General features: G+C 33.7%; 2 protein-coding genes across 6 annotated transcripts in view; one reads left to right on the forward strand and one right to left on the reverse strand.

Annotated features, from left to right (window-relative positions):
- LOC149901267 (long-chain-fatty-acid--CoA ligase 5) overlaps positions 1-23,868 on the reverse strand; it is a 47,887-nt gene that overhangs the window by 17,746 nt on the left and 6,273 nt on the right. For 2 of the 5 annotated variants that reach the window (XM_090111843.1, XM_090111844.1), the window contains exon 3: positions 4,134-4,288. In XM_090111843.1, coding sequence (XP_089967969.1) covers positions 4,134-4,288 — 155 coding nt within the window. Of the gene's footprint in view, positions 1-3,158; positions 3,401-4,133; positions 4,289-6,068; positions 6,349-17,321; positions 17,478-23,868 lie in introns of those variants that run through there. The other 3 variants (XM_090111840.1, XM_090111842.1, XM_090111845.1) reach the window with 3 other exon arrangements.
- The window catches only part of LOC149901268 (glutathione S-transferase 2-like), a 279,112-nt gene continuing 270,796 nt past the window's right edge, over positions 15,553-23,868 (forward strand). Inside the window, exon 1 of the mRNA XM_090111850.1 lies at positions 15,553-15,693. The gene's annotated coding sequence lies outside the window, so the exon portion shown is untranslated. The remainder of the gene's footprint in view (positions 15,694-23,868) is intronic.

The following is a 23,868-nucleotide window of genomic DNA, read 5'->3' on the forward strand; positions in this document are numbered from 1 at the left end:
ATTTCCACAGTACGGTTAAAAAATTGAGTGCTACAGAAACGATGGAAATATTGAATGGAAGTTAGGCAAGGCGGAAGGGCTGGCTTTTGTGCGAGAGTATACAAAATGACGCGTCCGCAACGAATTCGCTGCGCAACCGCGGCGTGTTCGTTGCGCGCCCGCAACGTATTCGTTGCGCACCCGCTCCGCTTTGAAACCGCTCGCAATCCGCTAGTGTGATATGTCACTTAATGCGAAAATTAGTATCAAAACTCAAGTGTGACGTAAATATAATGTTTACCACTTGTAATGTAAAAAATAAACATATTTTCGTTTTACAACTATTTTCATGACGCGTATACGGTGTAAGCGTATCGCATTAATCATCAAAAAATAAATTTATATTACTTTTATGCATTCACTGAAAATATAAATAGGAAGAACTTTGTTAAACACTTATTATTTTATTATAACGTGTTAATTTCACATCCAACTTATCAACGTCGGCACCTTTTTCAGATTTATTATCAGTAAAATATAAAAGAGAACATATTCTGAATATACGTATTTAATTTTTGTTTACTTTTCAGTGCTTTTCAGTATGACAAAATAATGATATATCTTTTTTTACAGCAAATAATATTCATTATTATTTAAACTATGTTTAAGATCCTAATTTGAATGTACGAGTATTCTCGAACATTGCGAAAATGTCCTACAACGTTTGGTGTGATTCCGCGTGATTCATTTTCAAATGAAAGTAAGGGCGCTTGTGCACTACAAGGAATTTTACTGTCCGGCATTCCGATTTTTTACGGTCCGGTGTGGCATGAAAAAACCGATGAATTGCTTGTGCACCTGTCCGTCTTTACTCGGATCAGTGCGGTACAGTTCAAGGAAGTTTGGCGGTATAATGCTATCATAAATGATTGTTTTTGCATTTTACAAGAAACGATTAAAAATATAGAAGGTGAAATATTATATTACTTCGTTATAATAAAAAGTAAAGTTCCGTAAGAGATTTAAAATGCGTGTTTCACTTATTTATTTTAATCGGTGACGAGGAGCTAAAGCTATTCCCACTTGAACTTTAACTTACCAACACTTACTTAGATAATAATTATAGGTCAATGCTTGGTCAATGTATATAAAATAACAATACCGACTTCTCAAATCTCATTGCCAACTAAAAGAAAGTAAAACAAGAGCTTGCTTTCAATTGGCATATGCAGTAAAAACAGTAAAATCCAAGCAAGTGGGCATTCGAAAACAATTATACCTACAGCGACTCGTAGACACAAAAAACCATCCGGAATAGGGAAAAGTAAAATGTCGGACAGTAAAATTACGTATAGTGCACAAGCTAGTATATAGATTAATGGCGTGCCATACCGGACCGTAAAAAATCGGAATGCCGGACCGTAAAATTCCTTGTAGTGGACAAACGCCCTAAGACATACTAGCAAATAGTATAATTTTTGTTTGTCTCGTGACAGCTTGAACGGTGTGCCAAATATTTAAAATGTTTTTAATGTAATGTAAGGTATCAAGGTAGTTTCTTTGATAGCGATTTAGCACAATAAATTTACCTACGTAATGTGTTTTTTTCTTTTCATTTATTTCATATTTGTTTAAAAATAAAAGCGTCACAATTGCCAGCTTGTCGAGAAGATTTGATAGACGTACAAATTCTTCTTATTACTCCGTAGAAGAAAAGAAAGGAGTAAACTAGCAATTAAATTTAGTAAGTATATTTTCATATTTGTAATACTATTTTTAATCTTCCTTAAAATGTGTATTTTGAAATATGTAAATTGGAACACACACATTTTTTTCGGCTCTCACAAAGCCGTCGTGGGCGGGGGGACATAAAGATGTTTTGTCTACCATAAAATTTCCCACTCTATTAATAATGTGTTTTATTTTATGATAATTAAGCGGAATGTTCAGATTCGCCATATGAAGGACCTTGGAATTTATTTCAATAGGCGTTTCGCTATAAAAATCCGCAGAATTGCTTTATTTTGAATAATATTAACGTGAAATACTGTTATATATTGTAACCTTCATTATATGAACAGTTACAAGTGCATAAAACCGAGCCGTTTCACATAAATTTTACGAAATGTTTGTTTGAAATTCACTCAATGAAATTCCCATTATATAGTACATAATTCACGGTAAAGAAAACAAACAAACGCACGGGATGTACCCATGTAATGTCAAACATTCGTTATAAGAGGCATAAAGTGCTTCAATTGATGATGAAGGATGTATTCTACAATAACTAAATACTTATTTCAACTTGGACAACTTCTAATTATGTATTTAGGAACATTCCTCGAACTGTCCTCGGAAGTAATACATATCATTTTTCTGGTCCCTTATTACGATAGTAATTAAATTTAACGCACCTTCCTGATTTTAAGTTATCGCTTTCAGTTTCAAAAAATGAAATTTGGAAAATTAATATCAAAGTCTGAACATATTTCAAATAAATATTAAAATAGCCCAAATGAAATTCTCATACTACTCGTACTAATAATTTAATTCAGCTTTAGGAAATAATATCAGTGGCAATTTGTTCCGACTTTTATTCGTTGTACAAGATTTTTGGGTCATATAAGCACATGAGTAGAAAGACGTACTCATGTGATATAAGTATATAGTGCAGTCTGTAGAAATGTAAGATCTAATTCTAATAAAATATTCGTCAACAGGTGCGTATGTATTCTTGGCGTTTACTAATTAACAATAAAAAACAAACCAATTTACAGAGCTTTAATCTGAATTATCTTCTATACTTTTAGCCGCTCGAATTAAATGCTTCTTTTTACCTAAGGATGCTAGAATATTTAACCTTTTAGTCATAAGATATATTCTCATCGTATTCATTACATTTATTCCACAAATAAATCTGTATACGCACATATGTCTCAACATTTAAAAACTATCTAGAAAGCACCACAGACAGCTATTTCCAACTCGTCATTGGTTCATCATTGATCAGCCTCTACTATGAACGTTGATGTCTGCCAACTAACGTAATTTCGCCTTTATATTTCAGGATACATATACCGACCTACATTAAATAATAACTTTCACTATCAATTTCAACATTAATCATAATCCTACTCAGTTTCTAAGTCCTCAAATTAATAAAGTTTACTTAAACTCACTTTAACAGAATCCGACTGATCCGCAAGATTTATCGGTGGTCGGATTGGAGCGACGCCGACACAGCAGTTACAACACGTCATTTTCACAAACCAATCTATCACACTAGGTACTGAATGGCCACTCAAAATCAAATCTTCATCACTTCATTGCGCAACCGTCGGAGCGCATAGCGTATCACGTGAACGACTTGCGAACTCGCCACCAGCGTCTTATAGCGTTTACTTTTCACAAACAAAAGTACTTAAATTTCACTGAATTACGGTAACAAGGGATTCTCCAGTGTCACTTTCGCTACAGAGCTCTTGGGACTGGCGTGAGAGCATCGAGCAGGGTAGCTCTTCGTACAATGAGTTAAAAATATCGCTCGAAGATGCGCACTGCCAAGTGTGAGAGTCGCGGTTTGCTGTGGACATCTTGAACTTTGGTACACAGTTATAAGGAGTCTGTTTTATCATTCGTGATGTTGCATTTGCATTTTGCATACCCTAGGTCATAGGAGAACGTCGATCATTGACCTATTGTGGTAATTATGTAAAAAATTTGATGAGTTTATGAACTACGAATAAATTCTATTCTAAAAATATATCTACCGCATGTGCTATGGTAGGCATTTAAATAATAATAATTTATCAATCTTATCATTTTATTAGGAAATCGCGAATGCAAAATAAAATAATTTTATCGGTCACGAACTCTAAATATAATCTCCGTCGCTTGTCTATATAGGCAATTACTCAACGTCTTATCACCAAAATAGTCCGAATTTTCGTATATTTCGGTAAATTATGCGTTTTCAATCAAACAAAAAAGAGTAAAAATTACAATGATGTTAAAATAATTTATTCAAACTTTATACTAATAAGGTTTTTACATTGCAACTGTAACCAAAAAACCTGTTTCCTTATCTTACTAAAAAAGGAGAGTTAACATCATATCACTACTAATTCCTACTTTTTTATAAAAAGTATACTCACAGGTTCAAGCAGGCTCTGTTCATGTAATGTGACGAGTGGCTTCTCGGGCTTTGGCCGTGTGGTCAGGTAGAACGCAGAAGCAGCTGCCACGCCTGTGAGGGCCAGCGCCCCTGCTGATCCACCCACCATCCATAGGTACTGGTCGATTTCGCTCACTGTAACAATTGTTATTGGAATGTCTGGTTAATAAGATGTTATAGAATAGGTAAGTATGTAGTGTTTCATGGTTCTGGGTGAATATAATGTGGGTCTGGATAGGCGATGCTTTCATGTAAAATGGTATCAACCATGTAACCGGGGAAAAACAATGTTGTATTATGATTTAATAATTCCGTTAATAATTAGGTATGTGGTTTCTGGTATAATCATCATAGATCATCATTGAAGATGTTCTGCTGTGTTAAATATGTTTTAAATTACCTACCTATTCTATACATTTTATTTGTTCTTCTTTTATAAAACGGAACTATCATCTATGATCGAATATAATCATATTTCGGTAAATTTTATTACTTCCGGCAATAAACATTAAATGCACGCCAATGAATGAGGAAGTCATAGATGTCCTCTGTCATTTACAACCTAAAGGAGCGTCGTAATCATTGCCTAAAGTAAGTGTGCATTTTTCAGGTTTCTGATAATTATATTGGTCACATCGACCTTTACACTAAAAATGACGCATTAAAAAACCTCAACTTGTAGTGAAGCATTAAAAATATTTCAGAGGTAAACTGGTTCACATTACTGCATTATCAAGCTTCCTATTTAAACTCAGTGAAATCACAGCACCAACGTGGCAACGTGGATTACACTCGACTATTATTGAATAGGTAATCTCTCGGTTGCATTGTGGACACAGCAATTTGTGCGATTGTTATGATCTGCATAAGGAAATGTCAACACTTCAACTTTCATGCACTTTAGTTCCTGGACTATAAACTGGCGTCTATGTAGCTAGTTTAGAAAGTGGTTACCGGGGGGCGTGCAACGGCATCGCACTGACGTGTAGATTTCTCGGGAGTCTCTCGCGCTTTCCACTGACATACTTTTCTAGCGAAATATAGACTGCACTCGGTGAAAACAAAAGAAACCTATGAGAATCATGGAATTCTCTAGATCGATCGCACGATGCTCGCTTTTAATAAACAGTCATATCATGATTTCTGATGCAACCGTAATCATGACTCTCACATATCGAAATTGTGCCATAAAATTAGGGACAGGGTTGTGGGTCGCGAAAGTCAATGTCGAAATAAACGAATAGATGTTTAGAAGGGCCCACATATAATTTGAAGGCGGTGTTTAAGGTCGCATTATTGGCCTCGACACCTTGTCTTTGAATAGATGGAGGTACCAGTTGATTTCAAAAGCTCGAACCTTGGTTGCTCTAATTTCCCTTCATTGTAAATTCAAAGAGCGTAACTAGCCGGACGGCCCTTGAAGGGACGGCTGGTTAAACGCAAGTACGCTTTTATTATATTTTGAATACGAACAATAGTTTCTTTGGTTCCTCAGTTCTTAATCAGATTTTAGAGGACGTTAAAAAAAGATGCACCGGCTGAGTTGTTCATTCAACAAAAAAAAACATGGCCGTCACTTATATAAGCTGTATTTATATAGATGACTTTAAATCTTTAAAAAAGAGTTCATAAGTAATTATAAATGTTCTCAATACAACTGAATATCTAATAAAACGTCGAAGATGACCTAGAAGAATGTACTTCTAATTTATAGGTTTTTTATTCGTACCGTATCGATCCAGAATAGATCCAACGAATACAATATTGTTTATTTGTACTCCAACAGCATCCAGCGCAATAAAAATAAAAATAAAACACGGCACCTATGTCACGTGTGTCATTGAGAAAAAATATTGTGAGAATTTTTAAATCAAAAACATGTTCCTTAAAAAAAACAGCATAAACATTTACTCACAACCGCTGCATTGATTCCACCATATCGTCTTCTCCTTTGTACTGTCCTCAGTCTTCTGTAATTCAGTCTTTCTCAGTTTCTTACGTAGCTTTTGACATTTCTCCTTAACACTAAACTCAGTCTTATTACCATCTGTCACGTTCACTTTGTCCTTTTTGCCGTTGAACCCAAACTTCCCGCTTCCCATTTTGATATTTGCCTTTTATCTTATAGTCACAAAGAAACACTCACACGAACATTTTTGCACAATTAGTATCGGCTTCGTCGTCGCTCGCTGGATCTATTATAATATTTTATTTTATAAGTAAAAGTGCGGTACTCGATTGTCATAAAGATACGCGATATCGATTATTTTGTTGCGAAGTGAATCGAAGTCTACATTACTAAAAGGTTTTATAGTTTTATCCGAGAAGGGCTTTGGCCTTGCATGGGTCATTAACATTGCGAATTGATATCTTAAACATAATCTAGCTTCGGATTTTATAGTCTTATCTGAATGTAGATATTGTCTACAACGCTGTGTTTAAATAGTTGTTGTTTATATTATAATATGTATTTATCTATCGTGTACCGTATTATGTTAAACGTTTATTTACTTGATTAGTTAGGTAAATAACTCCAAATTGTAAATGTCCGTAATAATTATCGTTACGAATACATAAATTAAAGTCCACTTTATATTTGAATAAGCTTAGCAGAAATGCGTTTTCTGATTGCATTTATAGCTTTATGATTTAAATTAATACGCTTGGGCTCAACTTAATAGTTCCAAATTATATGCAACCGTGCAACGGCTTTACATCGCCACATAAATTTAGTATCATTCAAAGAACAGCAACATTGGAATTAATTATTAATCAGTTATGACACCCGTTCATTGCGGTAATGTTTTGCAATTTTTATCAAATTACGTGTATTTAAAAATTGCTTAAAAATACAAACTTTAAGAGTACCGTTACAAAAAGCAGGAAACGGCCCATATCAGTCTTATCACTTAATCTAAGTGTACACAGATTGCATAATAGTGCAACAAAGTGCCGTTACTCTCACAAAAATACGTGACACAGACTATAAATATAGATACCGAAATAAAATTAATCTCAACATTTAATGCGTAGTACGATGTTGACCCAATAAATCAGACGCCGTTGTAGGTGTTACAGGCATAGGTACAACTCAGCCCCCGTACCATGATGTTTTAAAGCAGTATTGTATCCAGTGTGGAAAAATGACAGCGCTATATAGGTCGTCTAGCGCCATCACTTTCCCACGCTGGAAGTAATATTGCTTTAATACTTTCATGGTACAGGGGCAGGAACATATTCCTAATGAATGTATTTAATAATATCCGTTTGTAGGTGATAATTCACTGAACAAATCACAACTGAGTGGCAAATAGAACCGACTTATATAACATGTTTGTTTCCTTATTCCGCTGAAGCCTGAAAGGAGAAACATGAAAAGTCGAATAGCAGTCGGATCATTAATTTTGTGTGTTCGCAGATTATTTAGGTCGTGAGATAAAACTGAATTAAATGAATTCTTACAATAACTGCATAAATGCAAACAATTTTTATAACGTATAAATGCAGTTAGATGCCACAGTTTCGATGGAAACATTTAATTAATAGCTGAATCTGAATGGTAGAAACTGTTTTATTTTGAGGAGTTTAGCGTTTTATTCTAAATTTTAAGTACCATCTTTTAAAGAATATTTCTGTTAAAGCTTATAAAATCCGTTTTAAAAGCAGCTCAATTAAGCTCAATCGTCTCTCTGAATTACTCTACTACGTTTATAAAACAACTAAAACAGTTTGTTTTGAAAGTTATTTGTATATAAATGCTTTATTATGTATGTTCAAATTTACAGTTTCACAGAAAGTATATTTCCTGTAACATTTATGTCTATTCTGGGTTTAGGGTTATGGACAGCTAAGCTGAATGCCTATAATTTACCAGCCACTTCCGCTGTAAAGTGCTCAGCTAACGGTTGTTCCGACATTTTATATCAGCACCGCAGAACAATGAAATTGCCATGTTTTGTGTCATGTCACCCTGGCTAGCATCAAACGGTAGTGTATTTAAATAAAGATATGCGCTGGCTTGATAGTGAAACAATTAAAAGATAGGAGTAAATTATAATGAAAAACTATATTCTTTGTCAGCACCTTTGACAGGAAACTGATTTATTAAATATATTAGTATAAGTTAGAATAAGTTATGAGACACTCTTTATCTTATTCTTCTTTCTAGATGAAAATGCTAACCTCCTAACCTAACCTCTGATCATTACATATTTGAATTAGTTTCAGTTATTGCAGGAAAGAAGCCCTTTTGATGGTGAAAAAAATAACACTTTTCAGTATTACGGTAAATGCACACTTGGAAAACCTCATCTAACACCGAGATCGCTATAACCGTAGCATTGACACTAGCTGTATATCATCTAAATAAAAACGGACCACGTCACGCTGATTGCAATTCATCGGAATCGTGACGCCGTACCACCGCGGGGTCATTGTCCAACCGTATTTTGATAAACTCGTCAATTCTCCACCAATTTTTTCTCCAAACGCCTCGCCGGTTACAGTTAAGGTGTTACGCGGTATCACGGACCGTTTTAATTACCTCACAGTCACGTAGCATGATTTTACCGTTAATGGAAAGTGATATGACGAATAAAAGACGACTATATAGTATAGTAAGTGTTCGATGCATTCACGGCATCGATGGTACCGTCCGCAACGAAAGCACAGGGGACTGATTGTTTTATTAACATTTATTGACATATGTGCAAACGCTACGTTAATGTGTTAATTCTTAAAGTGGAATAATACTTTTCTCTTTTGTATAGGTTTATATATAAGAATCTGAAGATTATATTGTGTACTACTTCAATGGACATTACATTGCTCATCCTACACATATGCACAACTGTTATTTAATAGATAATTATAACCATTATTCATGATTAATTATATCAATTAACTCAAAGTACAATTCGTAAGTTAAGTCATGACTTAATTGGTTACTATGCATAAATTAAGCTTCACTATCATTAAATAACTCAGTGTGCTAATTACAACGCGACATTTAACATTAAAAGCTTACTTGAACAATTATAATCCATCGTATAATAAATTATAATTGTATTTAATCATTAAACAAACAAAGTCCTTCACTGGAGTGCACTTGTTAATGTAATCAAAAAATCAACTGCATACTACTTGTACATAAGTATCATCATTGTATCAACAGATAATATTAATATCTACAGGTAAATTTGCTTGGAGAAATTTTTGCGTTTGTAGTAGTGTATGGTCAGCAAATAAAATAAAACTATAAGGGATTTTAAATTAAACTATATGTGTTTCTCCTCTGAAAAAGATGAGACTTTATTTTAATATTTGCACATTTAACATACATATAACTTTTACATTAACAATGTTACTAAAATGAAAAATTTACTAACCTGAAAAAGAAACGACATTTAAAGTTTAATTCTTTAGTTTGAGAAGTCAAAGGCTTGCCTCGACCATGTTTTAACACTGGAGCCATATTGAATTAACAATATAAAGTTACAACACTTACACACAAATTAAACACTAGTTATGGCCCTGCCTTCATACAAAACTGCTGAATACGCCGTTCGCACGGGAATAGAATGTGGATGCGATTTCCCTTAGTTAGCATCCAAGCTTACGTCTTTATAATTATTAAACTGTATAAATTCATTCTTTAACTCCGGTCTGCATCGTGCAGACATGGGTGTAAAAGTCTCATTTTAGCTATTAAATGTAGTTTTTAAGTAACTACATCTGAGTTTTCATTTGGGGCCTCCGGCTGCGGGACATGTAATTCACTTCAACAAATATTATAACAATAATAACAAATAATAACAACAATCAACAAATACAAAATTTATCAATTAAACTACGTAACTACATAATAATTATAATTTTTGAATGAAATGTGCTTTATGTTCTAACGTTACCAAACGACTGCACGTGGCACCTGCGGACAGCGTAAACTGGTTTATTCTGGTTTTGTGCGTGTTTCCACTTTCCACTATCAAGTGACGATTTATTTATTTGTTTTGTTTCGTAATTATTATGGTCAAATATTAATTATGAAACAAATTATTATGGACACGATATTTTATTGTTTCACGGTAGTCGCCTTGTCGTTTGCTCAAGGACGTAAAATTGAATGATATATATTTTTTTATAAAGTCAAAACCATTTTCTTTCAAATAAAAACTTGTTTTTATTGAAAACAAAAGTGTTGCTAGGAATAAGTATAAAATTAAATAGTAATGTTAGGATATCGAAACATTTTTGTATAGGCCAGAACGATATAGTGGAAACGCGCTCTAAGATCTGAGTAATATACACACCACTACATATGCAAAAATTTCTCCAAGCTAATTTACCTGTACTTCTATGTTTAATATATAAAATCCTGAGTGCCGAGGCAAACGTCAAAACGTAAAGGAATAGAATCATAAGCGTATGATGTTTTGCTAAGGATTTGTTCGCCCTACCAACGACGACGACGACCACGAACAAAATTTTCATCCAGTCGCAATTTAACAAAATTGTGCAAAACACGATTAAAAATAAAATATCCCACCAAAAACATTTTCATGTAAAATGTTGCCAAGACGAGCCCATATGACTCGCACTGTCAAAAAGTTATCAGATCTCATGTAGAGCCAAGCTTCTAACACTACACGCCCTAACTCTACAAGGCCTAACTTCACAAACTCTACACGTTAGTCAAAATATGTGGCTTGGCCATTTCGCTACATTCACATCGGCGTAAGGTGAAAAATTAATTCACTGTTCATTACTTTTGTGTTATACAATAGTTCTTGTAGTAACGAACGGCCAAGCCACATATTTTGACTAAGGTGTAGAGTTTGTGAAGTTAGGCCTTGTAGAGTTAGGGCGTGTAGTGTTAGAAGCTTGGCTCTACATGAGATCTGATAACTTTTTGACAGTGCGAGTCATATGGGCTCGTCTTGGCAACATTTTACATGAAAATGTTTTTGGTGGGATTTCATTTCTTTTTGTAGGTTGTTTGTAACAATTTTTTTTTTAACAAGGAGTACCTATACATATATTTATATCTAGGGGAACCAAGTTTTAGATTATTAGATTAGACCTCTAGCGTCATCAAAATTTAATTTAAAATTACAGGTCTCATACAAACTCCCATCCCCTAGTTTAAGGGGTTGGGGGATGAAAGTTACAAGTTTTATAATTTTTTTGTTGTTTGTGTGCTAATACTAGCTTACATACAAAATTTCAGCTTTCTAGGACATTAGGAAATACCTTAAGAATTTTGATGATCATCAGTGAGTCAGTGACGAAATTAGCGTTTTTTAGATATAAATAAAATCTGAAGTATAAAAGCTAATGTAATTAAAACTTAATATGTTCAATAAGTCCGCTATTGACAATATATCCCGAAAATTTTGTTGATCTAGCATAATCCAAACCCAAGTTATGAGGGTTCAAAAAAACGTCGAAGCGCTTCGAGAAAAGGTAGGTAGTGCCCGTGCGCCTCGCTTGGCTTGTCTTGGCGGGGGCACTACCGTGCCCCCAGATTAAAATTTCCTATCGTTCTGGTGTTTGGAATGTTTTTTTTTTGAGATCAATGAATTAAAAATAATAATTTCGTAGAAACGGTAAATCTAATTATTTACACTTATGCAAACTATACAGCAAATAACTATATAACAAGAGCAGCCACCCTATTTAGAATTCCGCGTACACACAAATAAAATCGAAAGTGTGAATTGTATCGAGATCTAATGTGCGTTCAAGAAACGTTAATCAAATTTTGCACACGACTTTCCTTTTAACATCGCTGTCGTTACACGAATGCACTTCCTTAGCATTGCGTTTGCGCATACGAAATGAGGCACCCACGTTAAGTGAGTCACGTGTGTATGAGATATCCGCACTGGGTTTGTTATACATAGTACATTATTTCTTAAATGAGATATTAGCTTAGTTTTCATATTATAATTATAATATCTTATATCTATAAAACAAAATAATAATAATTGGCGGTGACTCCCGTTCCCATTTCCCCCTGAATTGAAAGAATCCTGTTTCTTTCAATCCCTGGATAAAGAAACTAGTATTAAATTATTAATATTCCAACATGCTTTAGCCTATTTGGCTAGCCTATCTGATAATATTTATCCTAATAACATAAAATGTATCCTTATAACGACGGGAGTTGTATTTGACCAATAAAACTACCATATAAGACGTCATAGCAACCCCCTAAGATCTAAGTTTTGATGGGCTTATAACTGTAGTCTATACTAAAGATTATATCAAGTGATGCAGCTGTCTATTCACCCTGGACCATAAAAAGGATACAATCACAAGCACAATTTTTATTATTACACAAATAATTACCTCCAACGTTATGTCTTGTATTTTATACACCCCTAGTAGTTAGCATGTAAAAATATTACCTACGAGCAATCAAATCTTGGCGAGTCCAACTTGAATCGTGGATTTTATGTTCAGTGCCATAGAACAGGACCAAATAGACAGGATACTGAGCACTTCACAGAAACACCGTTTATTGCAATTACTCCTGCCAGCACCGTCGCGATTCTCGGTACAAATTGTTTTATTCTCACGTATAAAACCATTTTATAACCCCTTCGTAGGATTCTATTGAATACATTTAGAATTTCAAATTAAATTGTCCGCGTTTTATCGCATATACTAATTTAATGTTTATGGGATGTAGGTATATTTTAATGCGTCTGTTTTATCTTTAAAAATAATACAGTGGCAATTATTTGATCGTTAAGAAATACTATTCTATTACAAAAATAGACGTAAATTAATAAATACCTACGATATAACATTAAATAGGTTTGTTCGCATAGAAATATATGAAAGGTAGTCAAATAAAACTGTATCTATATGAATAAATAACTAGCTAATTGTTGACTAATGACTAAGCAATGCCTAATACGGGCATATAGACTGGTGCTGAAAAACAAATACTCCTCAATTAAATAGAGCCATATAAACAATAATTTAAAGTAGGTATTTCATAATTCCTTAGCATTCATTTTATATATTACCTTTATTAGTTATAGAAACTAGATAGACGACATTTAGTTTAGATTCGATGTGCCTCCAAATAATCAAAATTAATTTGAATACAATCTGTAAAATGATTTACAGATATAATTATTAATTAGTTTAATGACTTAAATATGAATAGCTCTACATTGACGACAACTAATATTGTTTCACAATAAAGAATGTTGATTCTTTCCTTTGGATTCCGTTACTAACTTATTTATTTATTTAGAGATCTTACATAAACAATAATTACAGGAGTATAGAGGTATATAAATTAATAATTATTAACAATAATAATATTAACAATTGTTCCCTCTACGTCACACAGTGAACATACACTTTTGGTATAAACGAGTATTTTCCTATCTTACGATGTTAAATGTGTCTAAATAATATGCCGAATTTATCCTGTATTTCATAAAGGTAGTTATTTTCACGTAAGTAACATTTAAAACTATTTATTTATTTATTTATTTATTTATTTATTTATTTATTTAGACATACCAACAGAGTACACATAAAAATTATAACAATTAGATCTTAACAACTAACGAATATTAATGTGATGTATACACCAATTACAGGTATGCACAAGAAAACTTATACATATAATTACGTTACTGTTATTTTAAGTGCTTAAATAAATTTAATTACAAAAATAAAAATAAATAAATCGTTATACATTTTTTTTTACTGAATTTTTGTACCAAACAAGAATTTAGTAACTTTTTTGCGAAAAACTACAAGTGAATCAAAATTTACTAAAGATTTGGCCATATATTTACAGGAACAATTCGAGAGAGTTCTGAAATCCATACTAATATTATAAATGCGAAAGTAACTCTGTCTGTCTGTCTGTTACTCAATCACGCCTAAACTACTGAACCAATTTGCATGAAAGGAGACGATTTTTTTTGTTTGGAGAATAGGCCCACCTCAATTTCTTAGCGTATATTAATGAAATGTGTGTTAATTTGTTCCTTGAAGTCCCCAGATTACAGTGGTGACATTACTTTTACATGTTTTAACCGGAATCTTTAGAAATACGTGTGCAAACATTCACCGCATTACTACATAAAAACTAACTGATAATGAGCGATTTGTCTTGTGTGACCCATCCGAATCATTGGGTACAATATATTTAAATAAATGAATGAATAAATATTAGAAAAAATCATATACATTGTCACGATTCCAAGCTCGGAAATCGGACACAACGAAGGTACCACAAACACAGAGACCCGATTTGGTTATAAATAGAATAGAAAATAGATAAAGTGGGTGTACCTCAAGTTTCTGGACCTTGATGCGATTTTAGCGATTGGGAAAACTGATTCAATAAGAAATTATTAGTTATGTAGGTAGGTAGGTATTTAGGTACGTGATATTTTATGACTAGGAGTAGGTACATAATATTAGGATAGGTATCCATTTGCACAGCTATGCTAATTCATGTTCTATTGTAATATTAAACGCTCGTAAGTTGTATCAATTTCATTTTAAAAAAGAAAAAAAAAACATTGTTTACATTCATTGCAAACATTGACGCAAGGGGCTACGACAGGAGGAATCTGACATATTCCATCAAAGCAGCCAATAGATATAGCGTTTCGTTACACGGATTTTTTTAGCTGAGTAGAAACAAATTGTTTTATTTGATAAATAACAGGATTTAAAATCGCTATCAATCATATCCTTCCATATAAATAAGAATAAAAACAGTTTCTAAAGTGGTTTATTGAAGGCAATTTTTTTTCGCTTTTTGGTTTTATTTTCATTCTATCGATAAAAACGTTTCATTCCAGTTTTTTTAAATGTTGGCCATTGTTCTTGGTTTGTAGACAGCACACTACGGAAGGGATGAGGGATGATATCAAAATAAGGCTTTTTAATTCGATTTCACGATTCCGGTTTCGTTTGTAAAACAGCGAAGTTACAAAAATTATAATATAATTTTATATTTTTACACGTTTTTTTTTAATACTATACGTTACCGAGTCTTGGTGGGCCCACAAGAAATAGTCTCCTTTGGTATGGAGATATTTTTATACCCGAGAAAGGACATAGGCTACCTTTTATTGCGAAATATGTACCACGGGCGAAGCCGGGGCGGACCTCTAGTGTAATATACATGCGTGGATAACAATCACTTCAAACAAGTTTTTAAATATAAAATCAAGTCTTTAATAGTAACTAGTTTAATAAAACTGAGTCTATTTGTATGCATAATATCAACAATATGGCCCTTAAGATTGACGTGTGATATACAATTACTTGCTTGTATGTAATAAACAAAGAAACATTAAAATTTCAAGTAAAATATAAATCCGTTTTATTCTTGAGTAGCAACATAAAAGATCAAGTGCAAAATAATAAAAACTGAATCAGTGAATATTTTTTAATTTATTTGTGTACAGGAAATATTGTGACCAGAAGTGGATTTATACCTACATTTTATTTTACCCAAGTATACGACAATTTACAAATATCTCAGATATGTATGCATTCTTTATTTTATTTATATTCTTTTTAATCTTATATATGTATATAAAAATGAATCGCAAAATGTGTTGGTAAGCGCATTACTCGAGAACGGCTGAACCGATTTCGATAATTCTTTTTTTATTATATTCCTTGAAGTACGAGGATGGTTTTTATGTAGAGAAAATGTAAATATGTACCACGGGCGAAGCCGGGGCGGACCGCTAGTTTAAAATAAAGGACAAAAAACGTATTTTATACTTTTACGTAGGTCACTTAAATTGGTTTTGGGTACATAAGTATTACAAATTATTGCGGAATTTTGAAATATAATCATGAATACTTTCAGCGAATCAAATAGTTATTATTAGTACTTAGGTAAGTACCTACATATTATATTTCCAATGCCAAAATTATTATCTATACAAATATTATAAAGAGGAAAGGTTTGATTTTTTGTTTGTTTGTTTGTTTGTATGAATTGAATAGGCTCCGAAACTACTTGGCAGATTTGAAAAATTCTTTCACTGTTGGAAAGCTACATCATTTCTGAGTGACATAGGCTAGGTTTTATCCCGGAAATCCCACGGGAACGGGAACTATGCGGGTTTTTTTTTGAAAACGCGGGCGAAGCCGCAGGCGGAAAGCTAGTTGGTAATAAATAGTGTAAAGTTTTGCTTTGCTCTACTATAATGTACCTACCTAGTGTTGGTGGTGGTGAAGAAATAAAAAAGGCCAGTCGCGTAGATGAACAAAATGGAGGCTTTATTGGGGATTTGGTAATGAAAAAGGTACAAACAGAAACTCTTGTTACGTACGTGCCTTTCCTATTTGTATCCTTTTCTTAGAACATACTAGTCAGCTAATTATATTTTCCTTAAAAAAAATAATTTTTGTATCAAAAATAATCATTTGATAAGAATTAAGAATATTAATTCTCTTCTCATCCACATTTAATTTGTTTATTTTCATATTGTAAATACTTAAAAAATGCTTTGTTTTCAATTTATAATGGAATAAAAAGGTTTTGAATATAACCCATTTAATATTATTATATAATATTATGTTCTATTTACCGGTCAAGGGTCTCAGGTTTAACTTTAACGATTCAAATAGAGCTTTCGTTGTGAAGGAACAATGAGTCCATTGTGCAAAGTGGAACAAACCTTCTGCTTGTATTTATTGGTATAAAGTATCATCAATACCTAAATAAAATAAGGTATTATTTTGATCCGATCGTTCACTTTAGCAGCGAGTATAGTTAAATAAAACTAAAAATATTTGTAAATCTTCTTTATAATAGACCGGATTTAAATTTAAATAAAAAAGCAGAGGAAGTAGGTAGGTATATTATATGTATATTTTCAAGTCAATAAAATACTACATTTTAAAGTTCATTGACCTTGTATTGACTTTGGCATTGTTTGCAATATTAAAAAAATAACCTGATTACGACCTCATAATCCACGAAGCGCTATTCACGATTCATCCAAGACTCAAAACCCTTTTCAGCAAACGAAAAATCATATAAAATTTACAAAAATTCAAAATTCTCAAAACACACAAATCGACGCATGCGCACATTGCGTTTATACAACAACAAAACAACGCGATATCGTTACGACATTCGAGCGGCGTGCGTTACCTACACTCAGTACTGGGGATCACTTATCGTCACGTTACGTCGTGTCGTGCACGTTACGTCCGATGCGCGTACGCTATCATGCGCGCGGCCGATGCGGCGGCCGTCCGATGCGACAATGCGACTCCATCATGATGGCCCGACGCTGCCTCCCCCGGTTGCCTAGCCACCTCTCTCTTTTGTGTTGACATGGATCACTTGTAGCATTATTGTGGGCAGGCAGCTTCAGGAAATCGCCCGGACTGTGTGTCTTTCCTGATGTTTAAACCTTGTAGAGTCATACTGACACCATTTTTAATAATTTTGATCGTTTCCTAAATTTTGAATTCGTTGAATTTGTTTGATGTTATTATTTTGATGTACATATTACTGGCATTAGGCGATAGATATACAGAAATGCATTAGTAATAGCACAGACTAATAATAATATCGTAATAGTATGTTAAGCATGTGACTGAAAAAGTTTCAATTGCATAACATAAGGGATAAGAATTGAATTTTCAGCACCACCTATTTGGATTAAATGCAAAATATCGAATCGCAAAAACCAACAAAAGGCAGATAATGACTGAGACACAAATTGATATCATTCAACTGTAAAGTGCACAATGAGTAAATTACAACAATTCAATTCAACATGGACGCCTTTTATTCCGTAAATACAAGCCAGCCTTTATTGCATTCTAAATTGTATTCTCTGTTTAAAACGATTGTAGCTCGCGGCGACCACGACTCAAAGTTTAATTGTAAATCTACAGAGTTATGTTCTGTTTTGTTTCACTGTTTACCGCTTAAGCGAACACTATTATCTCGTTTTTCAATATCAATGTCTACTTTCTACTCGGTCGCCCGCATTTTCCGCGTTCAAATAGGCACTTGGAATATTTTATCGTCTGAATAAATAAATTAAATGTACCACTGGTTATTTTAAAAGGAAACAATTAATAACATTGGATACCTTTTGCGTGTAAACAATAATCAAATTTCACACACCTATGTTTTGTGTACTCGACATAGTTTCCCTAAAGTGCGACGTAAACGAATATTACGAAATTGTGTTCAAATATTATCACATGCATTATGCGTGGCAGAGCAGCAAAACAAATAATATTTACAAGGGCGACGAACTAAACATATAAATTGGCATCGCCAAACTTGCAAATTGCAGTACACACTGCATTGCTATGTTGCATTACAGAATGAAGTTGTCATATGCCGTTGGGAAATGAGGGAATCTGGCGCTTTATGTTATATCCAAATATTGTCTCATCGAGAGTTTGGAGTCAAAGTCATTCATCAAATTGGTATATTTATATACTACTGCTCTATAGAGCGGGCTCTATAGAGAGTCTTATAATAGGACTTAAAGATGGCAGTTAATACATACTTGTGAAGTTGTGAAATCATACAACCGTAAACCAACGCCCATAAATTTCTGGATAATTTCTTAACGATAACCCCAAACGACTTTAGCCCATTTTCCTCAATCAGGCATAATAAAGGTATAAAGCTACATTGTTTACAAAGAAATAATACCGTATACTAAATAATCCAACTCGACGTACTATTATTATAATATTTGCAAAATACGATGAAATATTTGGAACGTATATGGAAAGGTACCTACGCCATTGAGGTACATGACCGTAGCAACAAATTACATTGTCGTAATAATATACGAAACGTGATCGCTCCAATGACGATGCATCATAAAATTTCTCCTTACATTAAGTACTCGATTAAATTACATTTTAAAATATATATATTAATACAACGGCTGTGTTAGAACTTGCTTTGATTGATACTTGTTAGATAATATTATACGATATCTCAATTCGTAAAATCGCTTAATATTCACAGTATCTATTACTAGATAATTATCTGTGAACACAGGTATTTCAGGTAGGAACATTCAATATTATAATGTTAGTAGTAATGTGGGTAATATTGAATCGCAATTTTCGCAATTAATTAGATTGAACTAAAAATCATCATAATTAATTATTCCTTTATTGCATTTACATTCTTGCCTATCAGACGAAATATATCAACACCTTTTCATATTATAAGCAGTACATTATACATACGGCTATTGTTTATTCGTGAATCGCGATCTTGATACATATATACCTGGAAACTATTATTCGCTTCTTGTTAAGTGCATTCTTAGAACGTTTGAAAAGAAATCTTCTTTTCCATAGAAATCAGTATCATGTACGAGCACAAGTAGGTACGTATAAAAAATATTTACGTAGATAAAAATATCATGAAAAACGTTTACACAGTGAATCTTACAATATTGTCTTAAAATCGTGTTCTTTATGTAGAGCACCTTAAAGGTTCTTAGCAATAACAACACAAACATTATATACGGTCGCTTCACAAAAAGTCCGAGTGTGCAGCCAGCCTATTGCATTCGAGTTACGAAATCTCAAAGTAAAGTAATTGCGATTCGCCAGCGACGAAATAATATATTGCTATTAGGTTGTAAAGGCACTGAGCCAGTTGACTCGTTGACTAAAATAGAGAAGCATCGTTCGCCGCGCGGAATCGTCTGTTAGTGGCCGAGACAAACATTCTGCAAATGCGGTATGCAAATTAGCTTCGCTTGGCGCAACGCCGGGCTATTACGTGGATAAACGCACCCATAAACAGGCAGTCTTGTCTTTTGTTTTATATTCTGCCCCATTATAGTGGACAGGATAACCCGGTTAGTGACAAGAAACACGTTTCACTTTCGATTTGTATGAACGTTAATGGGACATAAACTTTATTGAGATAAAATTCAGTGTCACATGCAGATTATGGACGGAATACTAATATACTATAATCGTGTGTTTGTTACTGCAGCACCTTTAAATAAACGAACAAAGCTAGATATTTATAAATACCTAAAATTTTCAAGAAGGATCAAAATAAAGAATTGATTCTATTTGTAATGCAGCAAAGTTATATTTTCTGTCATCATCTGGAATTACCCTCGCAACCGTTTTAATGTATTTTTAGTCGGGTGAACAATTACATTGTACATATAAAGCAAAGCGTGGGAGCTGTTGTCTGACTGTGCTGCCGATCAGAAGTACCGATGACGCAGTTACATTCGTGTCACATGCACTAATCGCTGTCACTAACTAATCACATTCTTATCATAACTGATATAGCAATATAAATAAACACATAAACATTCATCGATATACGTAGCATTCAATGTTGTGCCTGAGATCATCATTCGTGATATCGCCAACTGTGCACGAAAAATAAAAAGGCCCTTAACTATGCAATGGGAAATCATTAATTTTGCAAGATATAAAGTCTAAGGCTTCTTCCGATAACAGCGTCTGCGACTCCCAAATATTCAGCCAGTTAACAATGCGAAAGACACGAAAAACTGTCACATTCCTCGTTCTCGGAATCGGGGGCTTCTAACCATTGTGCCGAGCGCCCGCAGGTTGCAAAAAGGAATAAGATATAGACCGTATAACTCCTCACAATGGCGTCATTAATCCTTTATGAGGTCAATGAACCCACTCGAATGATAGACAATGGTAAGCGTTTGTGAGTTGAATTAATACGCATGCACATGCAGCATGGGAAGCGGAGTCGACCAGCCTTGAACTTGCCACTGCGGTTCATACGAATGCAAAAGCGTTAGCCTATGCTATTTCGTATTGCGCTTTTAAATGAGATTAGTAACAGCTAGCAGGCACATTGCAACGCATTTATCCTACTACCCTCGTAATGTAACTTTTGTTCGTATTCACATGTTTTAAAAGGCCAAGTTGCATCGAAGATAGACAATAAACTATTCTTATTTTAATCTTGTTGTCCGTTAAGAGAATTAGAGCCGCCACAGAAGCCCACTGTATTCCAATTACGTCCTGACTCTAATTACAAGCCGGCGACATGTATATCAGGCAATGGTATTTTAATTCGAGCTTGTTGCAAACGACATGCGACACTGGTTTTATTCAATGTGTCTATTTAATACGTTTTTGTTTACTAGTCACATGTTCTTTGAGCTCGCTTTTGTCTTAATAATAATGCAAAGCTAAAATTTATATCTTGTGTTTACTAGCGGTGTGGACTTTACGATCTCAAACATAGCTAAATACTTATTATCACCATATTGTTAATATGAACGTTCTACATTGAATAAACAAGTTTATCGTAAGTAGATTTATATTAAGGTTAAAACTAAACGGTTAAAATATAAACAAGTTCACGCAAAAATACAATGTGCAAGGCCCTTAAACAAACATTAGAATTGAAAAGAGACCAAAAGTTCTGTTTGAATTCTAAGACAATAGCATTCTATGGCCGACCAATGCCAAATATTTTATCCACCTCAACGACACAATGACAGCATAATAGTCGAATTTTATCTCATTCCGTGGCGAACATAAAACAGATTTATGCAACGTTAGCGACAGCAATCCGATGGAAGATAATATACGATTTATAGATGAAATTAATTATTTCAACATAATAGCAAAATGTGAGTAAGGAACCAGTAGGTTGTTGGGTCAACGACCTAACCGGTCGAGAGCTTAAAGCTTTGTCGAGCGAATGGAGTAAGGCGAATCTGGCCCACTTCTGAATGTCTATACGAGTTATTGAAATTATAGTCGTATATTCACATTAAAATCTCGATACGTTGATGAATGTAGAGACTATATATTGTTAGTCGCAAATTAAATTTCCGCTTGAATAGCTTCCAATTACTTAACGTTTCTCTATATTGTCGTGTGTGTAATTTATCCTTGTTTTTTATGTGTATTCTATTCTTGATACTATTTTTATACATAATCTTTTAAAATCAGACAAACTTAAATAAATTAACTTAATAACTTAATCAGTGTTCTGATGATCTTGATCTTGAATTTGATATTTGTCCTATATGGCATTCAAATGTATATAAATATAATATTTTTTAAGTAATAGAAAAAACGCGATCACGAGGCATCAAACAAATATCGACGATGCAATATCAAATACTGTACAGAAATTAAAACTTGTTATTTGAAGCTCATAAAACTGCACACCACGACCAAGCATTACACATAATGCATTACTGCAAAGCTGCTGTATCCAGACGTGCATTTATTAAATAACCATTACGCCCGTATAAAAAGTACCATAGGCATTTATTACACAAATTATATAAGGCCATTCCGCCCTTTGTTCAGTCTGGTCGTATTAATCTGCCTTCGCGGTTAGTGTGTCGGCTAACGGCACTGCAACAGATGTAGTTGAGCGTATCTACTGCGCCAAAGAGTAACCGGCAGACACGGTACTTGTAGTTACTGATATAATTACCATACAACGTAATATGGTTCTATAACAATCGTTTTTTAGTCGAGAACAAAACTTCTTCTAGTCAGATATTATCCTGGAATAAAATATATTCTATTATACAGATAATTGCTAGAATATCTCAGGAAGTGTACAATGTTAATTAACAAACACATAATATGGTAGTTAGATTAGAAATTGTGTAGCTCTTTAACTTTACTTCGGTCTTAAGAGAACACTATTATTTGTATCTATATGTATAATATGAAAATATACAAACACTCCTCCTACGGAAATTATTATAGTCCATATCATAATAACACGATGTTATGTAGATATTATTAGGTGTTTGTTCAGCAAATACGCAATAAACACTCGTAAATATTCTTATTATTCGGCGCGAATTAAGGATTGAATTTTTTGTCCATCTGTAAGTTTCAGGTGCAAGGCTGAAATCCATAAAACTAGAAGATGTCATGTATCAACTTTGGCAAAAGGTAATGGCACTTTTATCATGACGGTTGTGTTCTGAGAAGTGGTAATATGGAATACAGAGAGATTAATAATGCCAATTATTTTTTACTAGATTTCCGCCCGCGGCTTCGCCCGCGTTTTCAAAGGAAAACCCGCATAGTTCCCGTTCCCGTGGGATTTCTGGGATAAAACCTATCCTATGTGTTAATCCAAGTTACCCTCTATATGTGTGCAAAATTTCATTGTAATCGGTTCAGTAGTTTTTCCGTGAAAGAGTAACAAACATCCATACATCCATACATCCATACATCCATACATCCATACATCCTTACAAACTTTCGCCTTTATAATAGTATTGAGATGAGATTGAGATTGAGATTTGCTCTTGCTATCCCTATATTTGAGAGGAAACTTACAGGGGTTTCTGTATATTGTATTTTCCATTCGCATGACGTTGTTCTTCTTATTCGAGAATGTATTTCCCCACGCATCGAATCATTATACAACTGAACAAGTAAAAAAGCTAGTCACAAGGCTATAAATATTTGTAATCATCATGTAATAACTAAGTTCGCAATTTATAAGATTAATGTCAGTTTCAATAGCCTCCTGTTACAATTTATAACTGTATGTAACGCCTAGTCAAAAATGTTTAATGATCTTTGATAAACCACTCGAGAGACTGCGCTGAACGTATCGAACACGCTTCAAGTTGTGTCATGAGCAGTTATGTGATGCTTTAACCTACATAATCGATAATTGAACAAAAAACACTGACCACTAC

The sequence above is a fragment of the Colias eurytheme genome, chromosome 17, assembly GCF_061535395.1.
Source record: "Colias eurytheme isolate Ceu_HAF_F1 chromosome 17, ilColEury1 Martin Lab GWU primary, whole genome shotgun sequence".
Lineage (NCBI taxonomy): Eukaryota > Metazoa > Arthropoda > Insecta > Lepidoptera > Pieridae > Colias > Colias eurytheme.